Source organism: Chanodichthys erythropterus, chromosome 21 (assembly GCF_024489055.1).
Source record: "Chanodichthys erythropterus isolate Z2021 chromosome 21, ASM2448905v1, whole genome shotgun sequence".
NCBI lineage: Eukaryota > Metazoa > Chordata > Actinopteri > Cypriniformes > Xenocyprididae > Chanodichthys > Chanodichthys erythropterus.
The window spans coordinates 24,468,108-24,491,320 of record NC_090241.1 but is presented as its reverse complement, the minus strand read 5'-3'; the positions used below and the strand labels follow the sequence as shown (position 1 = coordinate 24,491,320).

The 23,213-nt window shown below is 34.6% G+C and overlaps 4 protein-coding genes across 6 annotated transcripts; 2 read left to right on the top strand and 2 right to left on the bottom strand.

Annotated features, from left to right (window-relative positions):
- Positions 1 to 56: 56 nt before the first annotated feature.
- Positions 57 to 4,990, bottom strand: gtpbp6 (GTP binding protein 6 (putative)). Of its 3 annotated transcripts, XM_067374249.1 has the most exons (11): positions 4,799 to 4,829; positions 4,242 to 4,433; positions 4,022 to 4,159; positions 3,869 to 3,939; positions 3,526 to 3,656; positions 2,452 to 2,522; positions 2,216 to 2,374; positions 1,922 to 2,130; positions 619 to 767; positions 286 to 438; positions 57 to 205 (listed from the first exon to the last, which is right to left on the bottom strand). In XM_067374249.1, exons 1-11 carry the CDS (start codon positions 4,803 to 4,805, stop codon positions 79 to 81), a joined length of 1,407 nt encoding a protein of 468 aa, XP_067230350.1. In that variant the 5' UTR covers positions 4,806 to 4,829; the 3' UTR covers positions 57 to 78. The 3 variants fall into 3 exon arrangements, with proteins under 3 accessions (XP_067230350.1, XP_067230349.1, XP_067230351.1); XM_067374248.1 differs by having other exon boundaries at positions 4,242 to 4,989; XM_067374250.1 differs by lacking the exon at positions 57 to 205 and having other exon boundaries at positions 307 to 438; positions 648 to 767; positions 4,242 to 4,990.
- A 64-nt stretch (positions 4,991 to 5,054) lies between these two features.
- Positions 5,055 to 9,513, top strand: nit2 (nitrilase family, member 2). The gene is made up of 10 exons (XM_067374251.1): positions 5,055 to 5,193; positions 5,904 to 6,022; positions 6,157 to 6,277; positions 6,357 to 6,445; positions 7,046 to 7,139; positions 7,671 to 7,745; positions 7,843 to 7,921; positions 8,003 to 8,101; positions 8,186 to 8,241; positions 9,045 to 9,513. Exons 1-10 carry the CDS (start codon positions 5,166 to 5,168, stop codon positions 9,137 to 9,139), a joined length of 855 nt encoding a protein of 284 aa, XP_067230352.1. The 5' UTR covers positions 5,055 to 5,165; the 3' UTR covers positions 9,140 to 9,513.
- Positions 9,514 to 11,615: 2,102 nt separating this feature from the next.
- LOC137010546 (ICOS ligand-like) lies at positions 11,616 to 13,006 on the bottom strand. The gene is made up of 5 exons (XM_067372617.1): positions 12,946 to 13,006; positions 12,473 to 12,799; positions 12,109 to 12,393; positions 11,770 to 11,928; positions 11,616 to 11,695 (listed from the first exon to the last, which is right to left on the bottom strand). The coding sequence occupies exons 1-5, from the start codon at positions 13,004 to 13,006 to the stop codon at positions 11,616 to 11,618; spliced, it is 912 nt and encodes a 303-aa protein (XP_067228718.1).
- Positions 13,007 to 13,669: 663 nt separating this feature from the next.
- On the top strand, positions 13,670 to 22,768 carry LOC137011289 (cystathionine gamma-lyase-like). Its single transcript, XM_067374020.1, has 12 exons — positions 13,670 to 13,990; positions 14,935 to 15,016; positions 15,103 to 15,198; positions 15,300 to 15,409; positions 15,639 to 15,773; positions 15,966 to 16,023; positions 16,102 to 16,179; positions 17,394 to 17,546; positions 19,500 to 19,621; positions 19,770 to 19,822; positions 20,224 to 20,362; positions 22,142 to 22,768. Exons 1-12 carry the CDS (start codon positions 13,817 to 13,819, stop codon positions 22,154 to 22,156), a joined length of 1,215 nt encoding a protein of 404 aa, XP_067230121.1. The 5' UTR covers positions 13,670 to 13,816; the 3' UTR covers positions 22,157 to 22,768.
- The last annotated feature ends 445 nt before the right edge of the window (positions 22,769 to 23,213 follow it).

Sequence of the window (23,213 nt, the reverse complement as noted above, 5' to 3'; positions counted from 1 at the left end):
ATAAATATATACACATAACTATTGTGTGAATTGTTTTGGATGATGTCATCCTGGCCGTGAAACAGGGCCCGGCTGTTACTATGTGACCTGAAACAGCTTCCTGTAGCGGCCATATGCAGCTTGGCTAATGATGACTTTGACATTGGCGGTGCAGTCATCTCCAACATCATCTACCGCCTGAACCGTCGCCTCCTTATATAGCCAACTGTGAAGGGAAAAGGGCACCACATTAGCAAGTCTGTAGATAAAATCATTGACTCCCTTGTTCATTTTGAGTTAACTTACGCTAATTGAGGGGTGTTGAGCTGCACTTTGAGGGTCATCGTTTGTTTTCCGGTATACTTAACAACAGCTTCTTCAATCTTTTCTTTTAATATCTCCAGTCCATGTTGTTTTAGAGCTGATATAGGGGTAACCTCAGGATCACTGGCCTCATATCTGTAAAATGCATACAGAATATATTTATATTTATTAAAAAAAAAAAAAGTTACATGATTTGAGGCATCATTCACGTCTGCAGCACAAAATTCAAGGTAAATAATGTTTGGAAGTTTAATACTTAGGGCTTGAAAATAGTATTCGACTATTCATTAATAAAAGACTGACTATGACTCTCACCCTTCAATGAGGTCAATCTTATTGTGCACCTCTATTATGGAGTTGAGTAGTCTTTCTGGAATCTGAAGATTCTTTAGGACGTTCAGTACATTGACCTTTTGATTGACAGTTTCTGGATGACTGATGTCTCTCACATGAATTATGAGGTCCTGCAAAAGGAAAGAGTGTTAAAACTTCTGTAACTTCGCTTAAACTTTACTAAAGGCTTTATATATAATGCATTATAGAAATATTTTTAATGCATTAAATAAGTCTTGTAATGCATCTTATAATCAATGCATTGTATGGTCTCATGAATAATTGTAACCACAGTTATAATACTTATCTATTCTATTGAACGCACCTTTAGAAAGTAAAATGCATTAAAACACATGAGAAACAATGAATTTCAGATGTAACAAGTAATGTGCACATATTATAAGGCATTTTAACTTTGGTTACAATTATTTATGAAAAGATAGAATGCATTCACTGATCTATATACATTTATATAATTTGGGAATGCATTATAATGTACATTATGAACAGTGTTGAGGAAAGTTACTTTTAAAAGTAATGCATTACAATATTACGTTACTCCCTCTAAAAGTATCTAATTGCGTTACTTAGTTACTTTTTATGAAAAGTGATGCATTACATTATTTTTGCATAACTTTTTCTCACCTGGGCTGGGATTGCTTGTTTGTTTTTTAATAACAACAAAAAAAAGTTCTATTTTTGGAATGTTAAGGCTCTTTCACACCAAAAGTAAAATTAATAAGCCTAATGTAATTTTTGCTAATTAGTATGGTTGAATTAGATCATTGAAGGTCAGCAGCAAAGACATTGGTTAATAAAGTGAGATTAAATACATTTACATGTAATTTAATATAGTTAAGTACAGGTTTGCGTAAAATTCTGAAATTGCATTTCACTGTTTTTATTCATTTTTTAGGAATACTGAATGTTTTCATGCAAGTGAAATGAGTAAGTGCATGTTCACATTTAGTCTAGAACTACAATAACCACCATATAACTACATCAATGCACACAACACGTCTGCACTTTATTTCTCTCAACATGGGGACAGGAGAGCTGTCACTCAATAACTGAAAAAGTAACTAGCATTACTTATTTGAAAAAGTAACAGATATTTTGTTGTGAATTGAAAAAGTAACGTGTTACTAAAAAGTAATCTGATTACGTAACTTAAGTTACTTGTAATGCGTTACCCCCAACACTGATTATGAATACCTTTATCATCATGCATTATACATAAATCTATATCTACACCTATAACAAGTGTTGGGTTTTAGGTACATACAGAATGTGTCACATCCTCCAGTGTGGCAGAGAAAGAGTCAATAAGCTGGTGAGGGAGCTGGGACAAAAAGCCAATGGTGTCTACATACAGTACAGTCATGTGACTTGGCAGCTGTCCTGCATGTACTGTAACATCCAGGGTGGCAAAGAGCTGGTCTTTAGGCTGAAGACCAGCATCTCCAGTCAGTGCTTTAATCAGAGTTGTTTTACCTTCAGAAACAAACACAGTTAATGTGTTTCTTAAAATCTCATAAAACAGATGAATAAAACATGTTAATATTTATCCAAACCTCACCACAGTTGGTGTAGCCCATGACAGAGATGATAGGAAAGTCTTTGTGTTTGCGCTGGGAGCGCAGCAGGTGCCTCTTCTTCCTAAGTCGCTCCAGGGCCGATCGGATCTTCAGCTCTCGCTCTTTCAACAATCGCTGCTGCACTTCATACAAGGTTTCACCTGCAGACAACATTTTGTTTTCAGTTAAATACATTAACCTGGGATTAAAAATGCCCCTGGATTAAAAGTTTCCTTACCTGAGCCCATAATGTACCTTGAGCCGCCACCTTGCTGGTCTAAGTTTGCTACTTCATTTCTCAGGCGTGATCTTATGTGTTCAAAAAACAAAAATATGTTAAATCTGTGTTAATTATTATTGTGATATAAAAGTGATTTAACCAGACTAATAATCAGCAAACTGGACAAAATAAAAATCACCAGGGCTTCCTTATGTCACAAGGTACACTACCGTTCAAAAGTTTGGGGTTAGTAAAGATTTTTTTTTAAAGAAATTAAAACTTTTATTCAGCAAGGATGCATTAAATGCTCTTTTGAACTTTCGGTCCCACTTTATATTAAGTGGCCTTAACTACTATGTACTTACATTTAAAGTAATCATTCGATACAATGCACTTATTGTGTACATACATGTTTTAACATTGTACTTATATTTTAAAAACACCTGCATGTAATTACATCTGTTATTAATTTCTGTAATTACATTTATAATTACACTGTTGACACATCCCTTACACCTTACCCCTACCCTTAAACCTACCATACCACCAAAGCTTTCCCTAACCTTACCCGTATCCCACCTCAATAGCAGCAAAAGTGTTTTGCAATTCAATATGAACCCAATAAGTACATTGTACTTAGTTTTTGATGTAAGTACATAGTAGTTAAGGCCACTTAATATAAAGTGGGACCGAACTTTCTACTCATCAAAGAATTCTGAAAAATGTATCACAGTTTCCACACATATATTAAGCAGCACAACATCGTTAATAATAAGAAATGTTTCTTGAGCAGCAAATCAGCATGTTATGAATCTGAAGGAACACGTAACACTGATTACTGGCGTAATGGCTGCTGAAAATTCAGCTTTACCATCACAGGAATAAATTACATTTTAAAATATATTAAAATATAAAACAGTGAATTGACATAATCCTTCACAATGTTGCAATGTTTACTGTATTCTGATTGAAATAAATGCAGCCTTGGTGAGCATAAGAATCTTAATTAAAAAACAAAGTATAGGAAATTATTCTTGATTTCATCAGGAAACAAAATAGATAAGATTAAGAGTGAACTAACAAACTATTTACCTGAGCAAGGGAATCTCTGCTAAAGAGATCTGCAGTTTGGCCTCTTTTGTTTTAGCGTTACATCGGAAAATATGCAGAACAAGTGAGTATCTATCAAGAACTTTTACTCCCCAGGCTTCCTGCAGTTCTTTCTGGAACACAAGTATAAAACATTGCATGTTTCTAAGAAGAAATTTACAACAGCATTCAAAGTAGAACTGATTATGATTATATTACAGTCATAGAGAATCTAGAACTGTTTTATTGTAATTATATACTTCATGCATCATAATAGTTAAAATACAGTGAACAGCCTTTGAAGTGAACATTTATGCAACCACAGTATCATGCTCTGAATACTCACTTCCGAGGAAGGTGAAAGACGCTCCACATTCACAAAGACAGCTGTGACCCCAGGTGTAGCTTTGATCTTTTCTTAGCAATGTATCAGCACATAAAAAAGATGTAAATTTGTGTCTAAAATATATGATTTATTCAAAACCGGTAAGCTATATACCTGTAAGAGTCTGGAAGTTTCCCTTGCCGAAAATTCTTTTATTTTCTGGTGTCTTCGTGGAAAGGATGAGCTTGTCAACAACGCTCCATTTGTGTAAAGTGTTCACCAGTCCAACAGCCTCTTCCATCTGAAGTGCCGCTGTTAAAGGGAACAACACTGTATTCTGCAATATGTCACATTTATACACTAGCTGAAATCAGTGCAAGTAGTACACTTTTACCTGTGGTCAGATACTGCTTTCTGCTGCCCCATTTCACATCAGGATGAACAATGAAGATCCTGTGGTCTTCTTTACCAATACCTGTGGGGATCTGCTGCTGGAACAGCTCCTCTATTTCAGCTTCATCAATTTCATCTTCTTCTTCCTCTATGTTGTTATCTGTGCTGTGAGTTTTGCTCTTGAACGTGCAAGCTGTCAAAGACAAAGCTCTTGCTGGTAGGACTGGAACTGCAACCCCAGTCTTTAAACTTTGTCTTGAACATGGTATGATGGTAACAGCTAATTTTGAAGTACACTGAGGAAATCTGATTGGTTTACATTTAGCAAAGTTCATGTACCACCTACTCAAGACATGTTTGCATAGAAACACATGCTTGTTCAAGACACTGATCTTGTTAAAATTCATCTGCTCAGGTTCAAGTTACAATATAATCAACGCTTCCAAATCAAACAAGCGATCTAGAACGAAATCAGCAAGAAAGCCATTTATTTTACTGTACAACTAACTCTGCATATGTTTCACACATAGACAGTAAAAGAAAGAAAAGAAGTTTCACCATGCATGTTTTGGTACGTCTTCTTCTCTTGTGTTTAACACCAGCGGTTGTTCAACTGCGCCATCGGTAGGATAGATGCGGTATTAAATAAATCCATTTTTTATTTTATAATACGCGGTTATTTCAACTTCCTGCATTTTAATAAATTATAAATAAACTGAGGAGAAATGTAATTGTTTATTCTTTGTTGAATAGTTTAACAATAATCCATCCACACGAAGAAAAATATGACCTCCGACCGATGACTTTTATTTTGAATTTGTTTTAGTGGGCGTAAAGTGTCCTGCAATGCATGACTGTCCATAGAGATGTGTATAGGCCTATATTTATGTGACTGTACTGTGTCTGTTACTAGCAGTAGTCTATAATGTCTGGTATCTTTAAGGCAATGTCGAGTGAGTAGATATATTTTTTGTATTCATATATATTGTTATGTCTTCGGATTATACCATTTCATATATTTTAGTTGCTGTTTATCACTTGGGTAAAGTTGGTTTTATATTCGCACATTCGGACTTCCGCGTTTAAGAACGTTCTAATAATGTGCAATAAAATTAATGTTTGCAAATTCTAAACAGCGACATGATATTTACAACCAACGATTGTAACCCTACAACATTTTTCGATCGATCAAAATGGGAAAGTATTATTTTAATGGCATACTCACTTGAGAATGTCCAATGTAGTGTGCAAAGTTACTGTAGCCTTTGCAGAAGTCTGAATGTGCGAATATAAAACCAAATTTACCCAAGTCTGATTATCCTAGCGTTGCATTCATCATTTCACTTTGCATTTAGCAGTTCACACTCAAGTTTTAGACTGATTAAATGTTTGAACCTAAACAGAAAAGATTGTTTATGTTTTGTCTACAGGTGTGCTTCACATAGATCGTGTTTTGACTGTGCTTTTAACTTCAATCACACAAAACTAAAAAGAAACTAAAAACATGTTTTTTGTTTTGGCTGGATCTGCTTTGACAAAGTTCAAAAGTGCAGAGTCCCAAAACAAAATCCAACACATGAGACAGCTGGTTGAAAAATGGTAAGAGTTGTGAATCATTTATCCTGGAGCAGCTAATAAACAAACTTGATCTTCTGTCCTCTAGAGTTTCGTCTGGCTGTGGTGCAGTTACATGTGTCAAAGATTAAGGCTGACAATTTAGGAAGAGCACAAAAACTTGTGAAGGAGGCTGCAGGCCAAGGTGCAAAAGTTGTGGTCTTACCTGTGAGTATAACATTCTCTATGTTAGATTATATATTACTCGCCACTGTTGCATAATACATATGTTTGATTGCTAAATAGACATTGGTTTATAGAACAATATGACATTAACTAATCCGTTATCCATGGTTTTGCAGGAGTGCTTCAACTCCCCTTATGGAACCGGGTTCTTTGCTGAGTATGCTGAGAAGATCCCAGGAGAGTCCACACAGGCATTGTCAGAGGCAGCCAAGGAGTGGGGGGTCTATTTAGTGGGAGGTGAGACCCTCAGACACAGACCGGCACATGTATGTATGGTTGATGCCGTGGCCCTTACATGAATGTGTCTATGTTGCAGGTTCCATTCCTGAGGAGGATGGAGGGAAGCTCTATAACACCTGCTCAGTTTTTGGACCTGATGGAAAGCTGCTTGTGAAACACAGGAAAGTGAGTGACAGTAAAGACATTTTTAATGTTACAAAAGATCTCTGCTTCAAATAAAAAATGCTGTTCCTTTGAACTTTCTATTCATTAAAGAATCCTGAAAAATGTATCTTGGTTTCCACAAACATATTAAGCAGCACAACTGTTTTCATTATTGATAATAATAAGAAATGGTTCTTAAACTCCAAATCAGCATATTAGAATGATTTGATATTAGAATGAACTCTGAAGACTAGAGTAAAGGCTGCTAAAAATTCAGTTTTCCTTCACAGTAATAAATTACATAAAATGTATACAATAATAAATGTGTATATATATATATATATAAAAAAATATTCAAACCGAAAACTGTTGTTTTAACTAAGTTTTCACAATTTTAGTGTTTTTTTCTATATTTTTGATTGAATTTCTTTGAAAAACATTAAATGTTACCAACCCCACGCTTTTGAACGGTATTGTATGTATGTATATAAAATATTTCATGATGTGTTAAAATGATAAGCCTTTAGGTGAACATTTTTGCTAAAGTGAAACATGTTATTAAAATGACTCAAATTATGCATTTATTGTATTATTTTTTTTTTAATCCTAATTTTCCTTCAGATTCATCTCTTTGACATTGATGTACCTGGGAAAATACGGTTTCAGGAGTCTGAAACACTAAGTCCAGGAAACAGTTTATCCATGTTTGAAACCCGTGAGTGTGTATTATAGAAATCTTGACCATGTTACCTGGGGATACATTGGTACTATATTACTTATAGGTCATGAGTTTTTTTTTTTTTTTTTTTAAATCAGTGTTGGGTATATATCTGCAGATAGTGGATATTTGTGCTTACTTATTTCCCCTTTTTTTTTTTTTTTTTACATATAGTTAATCTATAAAAAAAATAATAATAATAAAAAAATAAATAAATATATATATATAACACTGTTAAATGTAATATTTAGCAAATCTCAATCTGAATATCAATTTTCCGTACTGTACATTATAATGTTGTGATGCCTAAATTCAATTATAGCCTTTAACAAAAACATTTCAGTTTTTAGTGTTTCATTTTAAATGTGTCTAGAAAAAAAATTGTTTATAATTTTAACATTGGTCATTTATCATTTCTCAATTATTGCCTATCAGTATTGGGCAGAATATATTGGTGCATCCCCAATGTTACCTTTATATTTTTGTTCTCCTCAGATCTGAAGTCACAGTTTATGTCTTTCTTTGCAGCATTTTGTAAAGTAGGTGTTGGAATATGTTATGACATCAGGTTTGCAGAGCTTGCACAGATCTATGCCAAGAAAGGTGAGAGTTAATTCTTAAAATGGCCAATTTAAACAATTTGGATGAAATATAATTTAGGTATGCTGGAAGTGATTTCCCCATACCTCTGTCTATGTAGGTTGCCAGCTTTTGGTATATCCTGGCGCCTTCAATATGACCACAGGACCAGCTCACTGGGAGCTTCTGCAGAGGGGGAGGTCAGTATCCCAGACCACCCAGAGTTACTGAACTATTCAGTTCCCCATTCCCCTGTAAGACAGTTTGTGTCCTTTTCACAGGGCAGTAGATAATCAGGTATATGTGGCCGCTGCTTCACCAGCAAGAGATGAGACCGCCAGCTATGTGGCCTGGGGTCACAGCTCTGTAGTTAACCCTTGGTAAGTGCTTTATAACTTATTTGCTACAGGTTATGCATAAGTTAGTATAGATTACTATGGTACCTGTGCCTTCTTTCCTTACAGGGGGGATGTAATTACCAAAGCTGGGTCAGAGGAATCTGTTGTATATGCGGACATAGGTGAGTTTCAGTGTTTTACATTTATTTAAAGGGTTGGTTCACAAGTACCGCCCCCATGCCGTTCCAAACCCATAAAACCTTCATTCATCTTCAGAACACAAATTAAGATATTTTTTGATGAAATACAAGGTTTTTTTTAATCTCCCATAGAAAGCAACAAAATTCAAGGCCCAGAAAGGTAATAAAGACATAATTAAAATAGTCAACTTGACTAAAGTGGTTCAACCTTAATGTTATGAAGCGACAAGAATACTTTTTGTGTGCAAAAATAATGACAAACAAAAATATGATTCTGAGAAACAAAAATAATGACTTTATTCAACAATTTCTTCTCTACCCTGTCAGTCTCCTACGCAGTTGATGCAGTGAATGCTTCCGTGTTTACTTCCGAATGCCAGCAATGTGTCTTCAATGTAAACTGCATTGGAGAATGAAAGGGTAGAGAGGAAATTGTTGAATAAATTAGTTATTTTTGTTTTGTTTTTGTGCACAAAAAGTATTCTCGTTGCTTCATAGCATTAAGGTTGAAGCACTGTAGTCACGTTGACTATTTTAACGGTCTTCTTTTCTGGACCTTGAATGTGGTAATTTCGTTGCTTTCTATGGGAGATTTAAAAAAACAAACTAGGATTTCATCAAATATCTTAATTTGTGTTCTGAAGATGAACAAAGGTTTGAAACGACATAAGGGTGAGTACTTAATGACAGAATTTTAATTTTAGGCTGAACTAACCCTTTAAATTGTGAGCTATATAGGGCCAGTTGAACATAATGCAATCATATTCTTCCTCTTCTGCTTTCAGACCTGCAGTATTTGGCTGATGTGCGTCAGCAGATCCCAATCACTACACAGCGACGGAATGATCTATACAGTGTTAACAGTGCTCAGGAGGGCTGAACACTCACACAGACGAAGCACTGCAGTGGACATTAAGTCTTGAATCATGGCAGACTTAGTCAGCATTTTGTCAGGTGTTAGTATCTGTAGAATGTGGGGAATCGCACAACAAAGATGTTTTAATTATTGTGAACAACAAGTGCCTCGTAATTTGCACTCTTGCTGATGCTCTTACAATAAAAAATAATATTTGGAATAAAAATTTTTTTTAACATCTTAATATTGTGAATAAAACATTGTGCCATTATCCCTGGACAGGTAAAATGCTGAATATTAAGCATTATATTATTAAGATAAGTGATTTTTAATTAAAAATAATTTCCTTTTATATTGGCAAGAGGAAGAGGATTAGGGCCAAGCAATAATAAAAAAATTAAAACCATCTTGAGATTAAAGTTGTTAAATTTCGAGAAAAAAGTCTAAATAAAATGTTGAGAATAAACTCATTAAATTACGATAAAAAAGTCGTTAAATTATGAGAAAAAAGTCGTTAAATTATGAGAACAAATTCATAATTTATTCTCAACATTTTATCTCGACTTTTTTCTTGAAATTTAACGAGTTTTTTCTTGTAATTTAACAACTTTAATCTCGAGATGGTTTTATTTTTTTATTATTGCTTGGCCCTAATCCTCTTCCGTAATTAAAGCTAAAATAACTGATTAAAATATTATTTGGAAATATTTACTTTACATAAGTTTCATCTTGTTTTTTTTTTTGTTTTGTTTTTTACCGACTATTGGAGTAAATTAATTGTTACAAGGCTAGTTTATGTTCTGTGCAGTATAACATAAGTCACACTGTAAGGAGCATTCAGTAATAAAATAATTGATTACAAATATTGCTCCAGGATTGGAAAGGTAAACAATTCCAGAATTCTAGTGCTTAAATATAGTTTAATCCATAAAAATTAGAAACTTGGTGTCAAAAGATTGGAAGGGGAGCTTTTTTTTTTTCTTTTCTTTTCCAAAGATGTGTTTTCTGGCTCAGTGACCAGTTATGTGCAATGTTGTATGGGTTGACATGGTAACTGTGCCCTCTTTTCATGCAGGGGTGAAGTTGACAAAAGCTGGGTCAGAGGAGGCTTTTGTATAATTGCTGACATAGGTGTGTTTGATAACTGTTGCATTTAGATAATTTAAAGTAAGGGATTTATGGGTTATTTAAAACTGTTATTTACAAAAAGCTTTTCATTTCCCAATATGACGTGGTCATCTTTTCTTGATTTAATGTATTTTCTCAGTACAATGACTTATTGTACATATAAATGAACAATGGCAGAAGAGATCCATGTTCATGTAACCTCAAACAAGATAAACACAATGAGCCGGTTTCACAGACAGGGCTTAGGCTAAGCCAGGATTAAGCCTTATTTCAATTAGGGTATTTAAGTAGCTTTTATAAACATACCCTAGAAAAAACATTACTTGTGTGCATCTTGAGACAAAACAATGGCAGTGACATATTTTTAAGATATGTCAGTACAAGTTGCTTTCAGTTAAAACAGCTCAAACATGCATTTTAGTCTAGGACTAGCTTAAGCCTTGTCTGTGAAACCAGGGGAATAACCAAACTGTAACACCATCCATTCAGCATGTTGAAATAGTTAAAAAGCTAAAATGCCCAATATGTACCTTCACTCATGTTCTTGTGCTTTTATAAGTCATTGTCGGGGTAACTAAAATAATGAATGTGGGTTACAAACATTTTAATTATTGACAAGAACAAGTACATCAGTTTGTACTTTGTTATTAGTTCTGTTATAAACAATTAAAATTCCATTTCCAATACAATACTGTCCATTTACATTGACTTTAATACAATTGTTAAAATATTACACAGTGATTACAAGGCATATACCTTTTATATATGAAAATGTGGTTCTAAAATGGTCCTACTGCCACATTCAGCACTGCTAAATATTTAAATTTTATTTAGTAACAACAGCACCCCATAACAGATAACAGCGAGAATAACATGACAGTGGAACATTTGACTAATACAGTAACTCATATGCATTTCTGCTCAAGCCTGTCTAACCACTTCAGGAAAAACAGGTAAAGTTATGAAAGTTGTTTTGAGCCCTTTCCCAACAATATATTTGATATTTGTAATAATCTGAAAATGGAATGTTTTATCCAAATATCTTAAAAAGGTACAGCAAGAACGTATGCATATCATGATACTTAATCAGAAAAAAGTGTTTGAGCTGTATATTGAATACAGATAAATTCATATAGCTTTACATGTTTTATTCTATTGTACTCATTTGAAGGTCGTTTGTTTAGCTGTTTGTATGGAAAAAAGGATATTCAGTGAAAGAAAAGCATAAACCAATGGCCTTGAATGAAGTTCGTACCATCTCAAGCTGATTCATCCCCTGAATCAGAGTATGAAATAAAACTGAATCATTTCCAGTGTGAATAAGCATTATGTAAGTTAATGGTATCAACCTAGAATGCCTTTCCAAACCATGTTACACATCTGTCTCTGGAAGTGAAGCCCATTGCTCCAAATCGAACACAATCATGCCAGTGCCCTCGCTAGATGAATCATCTGCAACACAAAGAAATGACTGTCATATAACAAATCCTCATAGTTAGACAATCACATAAATAGGTATTTGGTACCTCCACAGCTGTGTTTCTTTCTTTTTCTATCTCTGTCCCATTTCTTCTGGAAACCCAGAGACACAGCCACCAGCACGAATACAACCACACAGAGAGCAGCACTGAATGCCCACATGTGCTCTGACAGCCGTACCACTGATGTATTTGACTGAACGCCAACTGATCACACATAAAACTCATATAGTAATCATATTTTTAATTGGTGTATGGTTGTGTTTATTGTACATCTCAGGCTGACTACCGTATTGTTCACGTTGCAAGACATCCACTTGTTTTACATATTATCTGGTGTATGCAAAAAAAGCCCACCACCGTTACGGAAACTGACAAGGTACTTACAGCTCGTTGCTGTTAAAGTTTCATTCAGCAGGTCGTTTTCTATGACACAGGTTACAGCTGTGTCTGCTGATATGTTGATGGATAGGATACTTGTGATGTTGTAGAGTTTAGACTGTGGTAGAGTATTTATAAAAGTTGTGACTAATGTTTCTGGAGGACGCTGTGTGTGGTTGACAAGCCAGTAGATGGATGGAGCAGGAAATCCTCCTCTAGAGTTGCAAAACAATCTGGATTTGCCACCATCCACTCCATTCTCTCTCAATAAAGTAGGATGGCTGAAATGACCTGCAGATAAATAGGTTGAATGCTTGAAACCAAGATCAAAATTAAAAGTCAATATTTGCATTAAATATTTTATCTTTACCTGCGACGGTGAGACAGACAGTGCAAAGAGAGTAACTTTTTTCACCATGAAGCTTAAGATGAAAACTGTAATTATGTGTATCAGATAAATGTATATGATTTAACTCCATGGAGAAATCTCCAGTTTTGGGGGCTAAAGATGACACTGTAATCCTGCTGGATACATTTTGATTGTCCACTTGTCCCTCTATCCAGACTGCAGTATGCACTGTTTCCATTCCTCTTCTCCATTCAGATGAGATGCGGAAGGAGGTCAAATTTTTTACCCCACTATAAACACAGGGGAGGAGGACACTCTCCCCAATCACTCCCACTATGCATTCATCAGCTAGATAGTAGATATGAGTTAAAATGTAATTCTTGACTCTAAACTAACCCTATAGCCTACAGTGTAAACAATATAACTAATGTATCAAGACAGAATTAACAGAGTCGATTTAGCTGGAACTATTCAAACACACCCACAGGACTCACCTTGTACTGATGTAACACTTGTCACGCTAAGCAGCAAAGCACCAAACCAGGTCTCTGTCATCGCTTAAAGATAATCATGTGATTTTTGTCAAAAGCGGACCTTCAAGGAGCCCTACAGTGAACTACCATCAAACTGCTATAAAACTGCTGTCACTTAAAGTTGTTGTTATGTCATACTTTTGGGCTGTGCCCAAAACCAAAGTGACATGCCAAACTTCCTGCATAGACCTGTCTAGTGTCCTCTGACTATATAGGCTAAATAGTAATCAAATGAATGGAACTTCCTAGTGATTTCAAAAAGTGTAAGAAATTCACTTGCCATAGGCTATATGTAATCAAGCAAGTAAGTAGGCCTAAATAAGTACATTAATTAATACATTTCAAAGTTAAAATAATTAGTACATTTTCTTTTTCATATTACCTCGCAGTTTCACAAAATGTTTGAACCCATAAACACTGTCAGAACAAATTTTATAGTGTTGTTAAATGTTCTCAAAAGCTGTCAAAGGCTCAGATAGATAGATAGATAGATAGATAGATAGATAGATAGATAGATAGATAGATAGATAGATAGATAGATAGATAGATAGATAGATAGATAGATAGATAATTTTTTGAGATGTAAATGTTGCATCATCAGATCACTATCATTGCGCTGAACGCTAACACTGATCACGTGACCCAGCACGCCCCTGCGTAATCGCCAATCCCCTCTATGTCCTACACTATACATGTAGTGATTGGCGTAGAAAGGTTTTGTTGCTACAACCCTTCCGTTTACTGTAAACCATTTACAGTAGGTAAGAGAGAGCTGTTCACTCTGTGATCTCAGGGACCCGGTATCTCATCGTCAGCCATATCCGGAGTACGCATGGCTTCACAAACGCAGAACGACAGCTCAGCAGGCTTCCAGCCGGTCTTTAAATCGTTCGCCACAGATGCGATTCATGTTGGTTCAGAGCCGGAGCAGTGGAACTCTATGGCCGTAGTGCCTCCTATTTCATTGTCTACCACCTTTAAACAGCATGGACCGGGAAAACACGCGGTAAGTTGTAACGGTTTGATATTAAGAATATATTAAGTGACGTTTTGTATTAGTCTGATATTTGATTATGGATATTGTGATGTTGTTATGAACGCAATCGATGCGTGTGAGCACGCGACTGTTTCAATCGGGTTTGGTGTGACATTTACAATGGCAGGACTTTTAGTGTGAAAGAAAAGTATGATTTTTTTTTTTTTAATTATACATTTATTTAAAAATATAACATAATATACCATGGGTAACTACATAAATCTTCAGGTTGATAATAATTAAATAAAAGTAAGTGTATTTGTCACAATGACTAAGCACAAAGTTTCTCACATCATGCTGAAAAACCAGCCTTACTGGGACCGGCTTACTGGTTTTAGATTATCTCTAGGCTGGTTTGCTGACTGGTTTTTGGAAAGGCTTTTCAGCTCGCCTTTACATTGATGGAAGATCCTAACCACAAGCAAGGGCTATTTATGTTAACTCTTGATACGTTAAAAAGTGAACTTGAAACTTAAACAACACCACAGCTTGAGGTCATTAAGCTTAAAAAAGTTTAATTTGCTGGTTTAAGATACTCTTAGATGATTTAAACTGGTATCCTAGTCCCAACCCCTCTAGAGCCAGTCAATAGATAATAAAGGATACTTATTCATAAGGGTGGTTACAGATTACATCAGCAAAAGATGCTGCAAGTTGACTGAGTATTTACTCAACCACCACATGAGTCATGTGAACAGCCAGGTGGTTAGAGTAAAGCACATGTTTGCTTGTGAGCTGTTTCTCTTTGTAAGAAGTTACAACATAAAAATAACAATATCAACTGGAGGCTGCTTTTCACATTTTTAACTTTTCTATGAATTTACAGGGTTTATTTATTGCTCACTCTCAGATTTGACACTTTATTTGCACAATTCAAACTTGTGTTTGCTTACTATTTTGATTTTATCCACCAGGGTTTTGAGTACAGCAGGAGTGGAAATCCCACAAGAAACTGTCTTGAGAGAGCAGTTGCTGCTTTGGATGGTGCACAATACTGTGAGTCCATCGACCAACACAAAATCATGAATATAATATTTACAAATGACACTGCCATAAACCTAAAGGTCTGACTTTCCTAATAGGTCTCGCTCTTGCCTCTGGATTGGCTGCAACTTTGACCATTACACATCTTTTTAAGGCTGGAGATGGAATTTTGTGCATGAATGATGTTTATGGAGGTAAGTTACTGCTAAACTATTGCACTTGATAGAAAGAAGAGTAAAAAGCAGAGATTGAGCTGGGAGAGATACTGAGTGTGTCACATGTCCCCTCCCACCAGGAACTAACCGATATTTCAGGAAAATAGCTGCAGAAGTTGGCCTTGATGTCTCCTTTGCTGACCTCACGAAGCTAGAGGAGCTGAAAGCAGCTCTAAAACCAAATACAAAGGTACATCTGGCAGAGAAAGCAGATTTTGTTTTTAAGAATGTGATCAAGTTTCGAAATCTTCCTTTTTTTCCCCCTTGGCAGTATATAGCTCCGCCTCTGACAAAATTACTGTGTGAAAGAGGGTGGATGGAGAAATATTTGGTTACACAATTAAACCTGACAGCATGTTAATGGGAAGTACTATTCCCATAGAAATAAAATAGGGTAATAAATATTCCCGTTTCTACAGATGGTATGGATTGAAACGCCCACAAACCCTACTATGAAGGTTGTGGACATTCAGGGCTGTGCAGATATTGTCCATGAGCACAATACGGACACAATTGTTGTTGTGGACAACACTTTCATGTCAGCCTATTTCCAGGTATACACATTTATTTTTCTCAGCTGGTGTTCTTTTAATGACTTACTAAGGACATGAAAGACAATTAAAAAATGAGTTAACTATGTAAAAAAATCATTTTTATTAAGCTTTGTACAATTCTCCAGTGTAAGGATAGAGTTTCCTTCTACAGTTCATTTAAATATTTCACCATTTTTCTCATCCCTGGAATAGCGCCCCCTTGCTCTTGGAGCAGACATCTGCATGTACTCTGCAACAAAATACATGAATGGTAAATACAACTTAAAATTATAATTTTTATAATTGAAAACATGGTTGAGCCAAGTTAAAATTATCAATATAATTCCAGGACACAGTGATGTTGTCATGGGCTTGATGTCTCTCAACCGTGAGGACCTCTATGAACGGCTGAAGTTTTTGCAAAATGGTAAGGCTACCAAAAGTTGTGACGGTCTTTTCTTCACTCTTGTGACGTATATTTGAGTGAAACGGCTTCTTGAAGAAGAAAAAATGTATGGTGGGACTTTATTTTGTCCAACGAGAATTGCCTGGATTTTTGGATGGTTGTGGTTTGTTGCTGCTGTGATCTCATGTGAGTGACAGGTTGTCCCGCCCTCACGCCAATAAACACATCATCAGAAAAGTCAGAGATTGCAAGAGGGAGGGGGAAGTTATTTTGCTAAAAGATTACGAGGACACATTCATTTTTTATTAAAATAATTATTTGGATGAATAAATAATTTATAATAAATACTGCAATATTTCATAAAAAAAAAAACTAAGATTTGTCAATTTTGATTGCATGGTGATAATCTGTCTGATTACATCCTTATTTTCAGCAAACGGCTCTTCTCTTTATGGCATGACTTTGTGACCCAAGATCAAAAGGGCTGTAGTGAAGTGCATTTCACAAGCAGTTTATAGCATGTTATTTAATAAAAGAAGTATATTAGCCTTTGAAATAAAGCCAAATTACTGGACCGTACTAACAATAGAGAACAAATGGCTTGCAATGTATAAAAAATAAATATAGGCCCAATGCACTTTTGTAATAGATGAGTGGTGCATACTCATTTGGTACAATAATTTTTTATTTGGACAGGAATCTTTGAGGAAACCATAATGTGCACAAAAAAACTTTTGTTTATGAAGTGCTAAACCTGATTGCTGTTGTACTATCAGCGTTTTGTTTTAATTATGTAATCTCAAGGCCACTGAGCTTATCACCAAAGAGTGTTAAAGGTTCAGTTCAATGTTATAGTGTAAATAGATATACAGAAGTTGTGTTTTAACATGCTAGAGAGAGGCACCGGGTGGAATCTTCAAATATAACTCTGCGAACAAGGAATTCTAGCAAGAATGAAGTTCTTTTATCAACCCTATTGGGGGTCTTTTGTAAGGGGCAAGAAAAATGCCTTTCATTCACTTCAAAAGAAAGTTACTTGTCTTCAGGTGAAAGTAATATCCTGTTTTAATATCTGCCGGTGATATTTCCCTTTTGTTATAACCTGTAGTCTTATTGCTAAGCAATTTTGTAAAATGTTAATTTTCTTTTCATTGCCTGACTGTAACACAGCTTGAGTCCGTAAAAGTAAGAAAAAGGTTTATTGTTATCTCTCTCTTCCTCTATCTTTAATTCAGCACTTGGTGCCGTTCCCTCTCCATTTGACTGTTATATGTGCAACCGGGGTCTGAAGACACTGCACCTGAGAATGAAGCAGCACTTCAAGAATGCACTGGCTGCGGCACAGTTTCTAGAGGCCGACCCAAGAGTGGACAGGGTCATCTTCCCAGGTGTCTGTTTTTATTGTCACATTACATAGAAGTGTATTTTGGGTGAATTTGACATATAGTCAAACCAAAATTTATTATTAGTCAAGTTTTAAATAGGAAAAATATTGAAACTCTTTGGTTATTTTTGAGCAAGATGCTATTGGTCTCATCAGATTCAATGAATTATGCTAAGCTATGCTAAAAGTGGTACCGCCAGACCCGGAGATCGGCTGAATGGATTAGAAAACGGTAAAACTGAACTGTTTAACTCTAGGGGAGTTGGAAAATGAGACTATTTTCAAAAAAAGTGTTCCTTTAAACTGTGTCAGAAAAAAATAATCTTAATTATGTCAGATAACTCTTGATCAAAACATGGTCATGTCAAAGTGTCTGAATAATTTTTGGTTCCAAATTTTTTAACAATTTTATTGGTAGTTCACTGTATGAAGAATGTTTGGGTATAATAAGTCACAGTTTACTTTATTTTGCTATCCTCACTTACATAAATGAACTATAGTGTCCTGCACCCACTAGTAAAAATATATAAAAATATAAAAAATGTCTGAATAGTTTTTGGTTTGACTGTATGTTGGTAATTCATTGGTTTTATACCACCTGCGGGCAATGTTCCCTCTAATTTTTTTCTCGCTGAGCAAAACTTTTCTCTGTTGAGCACACATTTTGGCCACCTGAGCAAAAACATACTTTATATCAGACCTGTACAATCAATGTAAACGCACGCAAAAAAATGGTTTTATCATGCAACTGTAACATTTAACTTTAATGTGCCGTTTCTATTTTATTTGACCCTTGATGTAACTTATTGATTTATAAAATATGTTTGAAAACAAGCAGTTCAGTCACTAAATTATGCACATTTTAGGTTACTTGAGATTTTTTCACATTGCTGTATTAACTGTACCAGTTTTTACCAAGAAATTCATAATTTCTGTCCTCCTGCAGGACAGTTCAATTCTTTATAATAATATAATATGAGCAGTTAAAATGGTTTGGACAACCATAATGTGTTTTTGTATAGTCAATTATTAGCAACAGACGGTGTTAAACCATTAAAATTACATGTTTATTGCTTATGATTTTCCCAGATTTTATATACCAGGATTTTAAGATTTTTTTTGTGGCAAGGAGCCCTAAACAATCCCCTTGTGAGATCAATTTTTTTATTAGGCTTACATTATAATATAATAAAATAAAATATAATATTTAAGTATTTAAACTGATATACAGTATTATATCAGTTTAAATGCTTCCATTTGTTTTAATATATAGTGAAAACAAACTGAAGCATTTAAACAGATCTGATAGCTAAATATTTTTAAGAAAAGTGAACGTTAACTGTTTTATAGTTATCTAAACATCCCTGAAACCCACACCACCACCACACACAAAAATCTATTTAAACTGAGGTATATCACTGATGTATATTGAGTTTGCAAGCTACACCTGTGGTGGGAGAGTGATTGTAAATGTCTGAGTTTTGTTAACATTCTGTGCCCATTATTCGTTATTTCCATCACTTTTCATTAAAACATGACGTTTTATTTCACATTTCTTTTCGTTTCGCGTTGCCTCTCGTATTGAGGTATTTATTCCGCAGACATGACAGTATTCTTACCGCGACTGATTTGGCTCAGGGCCAGCCAGCTCACACGCGCTCAATCGTTCTCTTTCTATGAAACCTGTAAACCGCATTCACCGGTTCCAACTCTATAGCGACAATAACTCTATAGCGGTTGTCCAGAGCACTGCAATTATTTCTCATTTAACCTACTACAATCATTTTCATGTCTGTTCTCTTAAAATTAAATTAAAAATTATTGTTTTCTGCGCGGCCGCACGCGCACAGTTTAGAGGGAACATTGCCTGCGGGCAACATTGAACTGTATTGTTCAAAATCAGATGATTGACTCTTGATCATCTTTTTATTTTATTTTATTTTATTTTTTCCTTCAGGTCTTCCATCTCACCCTCAGTATGAGCTGACAAAGAGACAGTGCACAGGCTGTCCTGGGATGATTACTTTCTACATTAAAGGAAAACTGGAGCACGCCTCAACTTTCCTCAGCAGTCTGAAGGTGCTTTGAAGCTTTATATATATATATATATATATATATATATATATATATATATATATATATATATATATATATATATATATATATAATAGAAATAGAAAATTTTTATTGTTTTTATTATAAAACTTTGTTGTTTTTTGCATTTCAGTTGTTTGCACTTGCTGAAAGTCTTGGTGGTTATGAAAGTCTAGCAGAGCACCCGTAAGTACTGAGCACACTACTAGCCAAATTCACTGACTGAGGGAAATGATTTAATTTAAAACCAGTGCATATAGGGAAAATTTTTGTTTGTTTGTTTATGAAACGCATATACCAAGTATGCTTGGTTGTAACAAATGTGTAAACCCAAAAAAATCGTTTAAGTGGGCTTATTTTCGATGGCCACAAGGGGGCACTTTAATGTTGTACTAAAAGAAAATTGTGCTTTTGTTGTCTGAACAGTTTGTGTCATTGTAGAATATTATTCAGCAGGAGCTAATGGAACATTTCTTTAGGCTACTCTGTAGTCAGCTTTAAATATAAAAACAGAGTTCATGTTAATCACCAGATGGCTTTGAAACATCATTGTGACAGATTAATGATACTACACTTTTCTTTTCCAGAGCGATTATGACTCATGCTTCAGTACCTGAGAATGAGAGGAAAGAACTGGGCATCAGTGATACACTCATTCGTCTGTCAGTGGGCCTGGAGGATGAGGAGGATATTATTGCAGACCTAGACCAAGCCCTCGCTGCTGCAGTGAGTGTTTCACAACACATCATTTTTAAAGAAATTAATACTTTTATTCAGCATGGAAAGAAATGGTAAATACTGTTCTTTTGAAATTTCTATTCATTAAAGAATATTTTATATATATATATATATATATATATATATATATATATATATAATGTATATGTGTGTATGTATATATATATATATAATATATATATGTGTGTATGTATATATGTATGTATATACCAGTAATTTGTGGTTAGTAAGCTTAGCGTTTAGCCAATTTGTCCCAATATTTTATTTTACTTTATTTTTTTGGGCTAACAAGTGTGTGTGTGTGTATGTATATGTGTATAATATATATATATATATATATATATATATATATATATATATATATATCTATATATCTATATATATATATATATATATATATATATATATATACACAAATGGGACAAATTGGCTAAATGTTACTAACCACACTAACCACTTACTAACCACAAATTACTGGTTAATTAGCAAGAATTAAGCAAATGTACTCCCTTTAAATGCCATTGCTGTCTCAGAAAAACAAAGACAATTAAGTTTTTGGCAGAATATGGGAAGAGTGATTCAGAGTGGTTCTGCAGATTTGTGTGGAGTGATGAATCACGATAAAACAAATTGCATGGAGATGCACCATAGTGGTGTCTTTGAAGATCTGGTGCGAAATACAATAATGAATGCAATGCATCTCTACCACAGTGTAGCGTGGAGAACAATGTGTCATAATGTGGGCAGCCTTTTTAGATGCTGGTATTGGTGAGCTGCTTCACTGTAAAAACACATTTAATGCTTTGGAGCACAGGAGAATATTCCAGAATGGCTTGCTTCCCACAATTGATAAGTGCTTATCTAAAGGGGAATGATCAGATGTTATATTTCAACAAGAAAATACTCTTGCTCATATTGCAAAGACGCTAACTGAGAGACATTTTTCAATTGCTCATGAACTGTTTGAAGTAATTAACATTTAGCGGAACAACAAAAAGCTGTCTGCAAGTTTACCCACATAGATTAAACATGTAAAGAAAACAAAGGGAAGGCTATCCCATACTAAATTACTTTATCTATAGTATTTGTGCAATTTTTGCTAATTTTCTGACCATTGATTTGTGGTTAAAATTGTAAAATGTGTACCATTTAAAAGCTAAATTTTTGGCTAGGCCCATTTTGTGTGTAAAAAAACAGTCCAAACAAACACTTTCAGCCTCACTGGTCCCAAATATAGATCTACAGATGGCTAGTGCATTATGTGTATAGGATAACCGATGTTATTATCACCATGCTAAAGGCATTATACGTAATCGTGTGCATTTCTATTGGTAGAGCCTCATTTTCAGGTGCTTTCATGTGTTTAATGGTGCATCCTCATGTAAATTGATTTTATTCCCTAAAATATGGTGTCAACACCAAAATCATAATAAAATGATTTCTGAAGGATCATGTGATACAGAAGACTGGAGTAATGGCTACTGAAAATTCATTTATTCATTAAAATAAAAAAACAGTTATTTTAAATTGTTAAATACATTTAATTATAGTACTATAATTTTACTATATTTTATTATAGTTTCACAATATTAATGTTTTTTTTTCATATATTTTATTTAAATACATAGAAACATTATTAATACAAATAAATCTTATTAAACCAAATACTAATTTAATTGTCATGTTAAAACCAAGATCATTTTCTGTTCAATATCAATTAATCTAATGTCATACAACCTGTTTTTTTTGTTTGTTTTTTTTAAACAGCATTCACAAAAGTAAGAGGCTGGTCAAGATCGATCAGGAACAGCAGTGATGCCACATGTGGATGAGAAAAGGACACTTTTTTTGTGGCGCATTTATAAATTACTTGGTATAAGACTGTTGTGCTTGAACAAAATAAATTTGTATTTGTCAGGGAACAAAATAACCTCAAGAAACTCATCTTTTCATTCAAAGAACAGGAGATTTGCTGCTTTTGTGTTTCTATTTTTGGTAATTGATTTATGAGATAGTGGGGCTAAACAAAACAGACTCCACTATTAAAGTTTTAATACAGGTAAACTCCAGGACTTCAAGGGAAATCTGATGTGATGCAAGTGAAGATTTGTGTCTTATTTATATAGACTGTTAAAGTGAGTGATTCAAGTTAATCAAGAATTACAAAAAAATAGACGCCCTCTGTGTTCTCACGTAATGCACAAGTGCACTATCAGTCGTTATTTTCTGCATCAAAGATGCAAAGCCACCTCATAATGTTTCAAATCACCTTTCACTGATCAGTTTTGTATTTTAAATACTAGATATTGGCTAGATGCTTTAGTGTTTTTGATTCTGAAGGATCACATCTGATCTTTGTCTGTGCTGCCAGACCCATTAAAAGCCATTTGTAGTCTCTCCCTCTCTGTTTTGTCTTCTTCCTGAACATCTTTGATGGTGGTACACCATAAGAAATCGCTTTGAAGTCAACAAGCACCACACATGTAATTGGAAGATAAATAGTAAAAGACTTATCTAATGAGCCGATCTAACAACACCATCAATAATATGCTACAAGGACAGCTTGAACTGAGAAGTAATTATTTCTCTACAGTATTTAACAGGCATAAATATATTTCTGCAGTGGACATGATGTGATGATTACATTACTAGTCCTGACAAGGCTAATTCGCTGTCTCTTAATTTGCAATGTAAGATTTTTAGGGAATACTGAATGAAACTGAATAATAGAGAATTTTAAGTGAAAAATATTTATATCAGGATGGCAAATATTTCTAATTTCTTGACAGGAAATTTAGCCTTTTTATATACACAGTTTTACTGATAAATGACATTCAAT

What these genes read in the sequence shown, in the direction of transcription:
- gtpbp6 (XM_067374248.1), bottom strand. Translation starts at nt 4,647, where the DNA reads ATGAATTTTAACAAGATCAGTGTCTTGAACAAGCATGTGTTTCTATGC. An exon ending in TGGAGGATGTGACACATTCT is followed by an intron (nt 768 to 1,921) that starts GTATGTACCTAA and finishes TTCCTTTTGCAG; the next exon opens with GACCTCATAATTCATGTGAG. An exon ending in AAGATTGACCTCATTGAAGG is followed by an intron (nt 439 to 618) that starts GTGAGAGTCATA and finishes TGCATTTTACAG; the next exon opens with ATATGAGGCCAGTGATCCTG.
- nit2 (XM_067374251.1), top strand. Translation starts at nt 5,166, where the DNA reads ATGTCTGGTATCTTTAAGGCAATGTCGA. An exon ending in TATCTTTAAGGCAATGTCGA is followed by an intron (nt 5,194 to 5,903) that starts GTGAGTAGATAT and finishes TCTGTCCTCTAG; the next exon opens with AGTTTCGTCTGGCTGTGGTG. An exon ending in GGGGGTCTATTTAGTGGGAG is followed by an intron (nt 6,278 to 6,356) that starts GTGAGACCCTCA and finishes TCTATGTTGCAG; the next exon opens with GTTCCATTCCTGAGGAGGAT.
- LOC137010546 (XM_067372617.1), bottom strand. Translation starts at nt 13,006, where the DNA reads ATGACAGAGACCTGGTTTGGTGCTTTGCTGCTTAGCGTGACAAGTGTT. An exon ending in TGTCTGTCTCACCGTCGCAG is followed by an intron (nt 12,394 to 12,472) that starts GTAAAGATAAAA and finishes ATTTATCTGCAG; the next exon opens with GTCATTTCAGCCATCCTACT. An exon ending in AAAGAAACACAGCTGTGGAG is followed by an intron (nt 11,696 to 11,769) that starts GTACCAAATACC and finishes TTTGTGTTGCAG; the next exon opens with ATGATTCATCTAGCGAGGGC.
- LOC137011289 (XM_067374020.1), top strand. Translation starts at nt 13,817, where the DNA reads ATGGCTTCACAAACGCAGAACGACAGCTCAGCAGGCTTCCAGCCGGTC. An exon ending in GCTGAAGTTTTTGCAAAATG is followed by an intron (nt 16,180 to 17,393) that starts GTAAGGCTACCA and finishes TCTTTAATTCAG; the next exon opens with CACTTGGTGCCGTTCCCTCT. An exon ending in GAAAGTCTAGCAGAGCACCC is followed by an intron (nt 19,823 to 20,223) that starts GTAAGTACTGAG and finishes TTTCTTTTCCAG; the next exon opens with AGCGATTATGACTCATGCTT.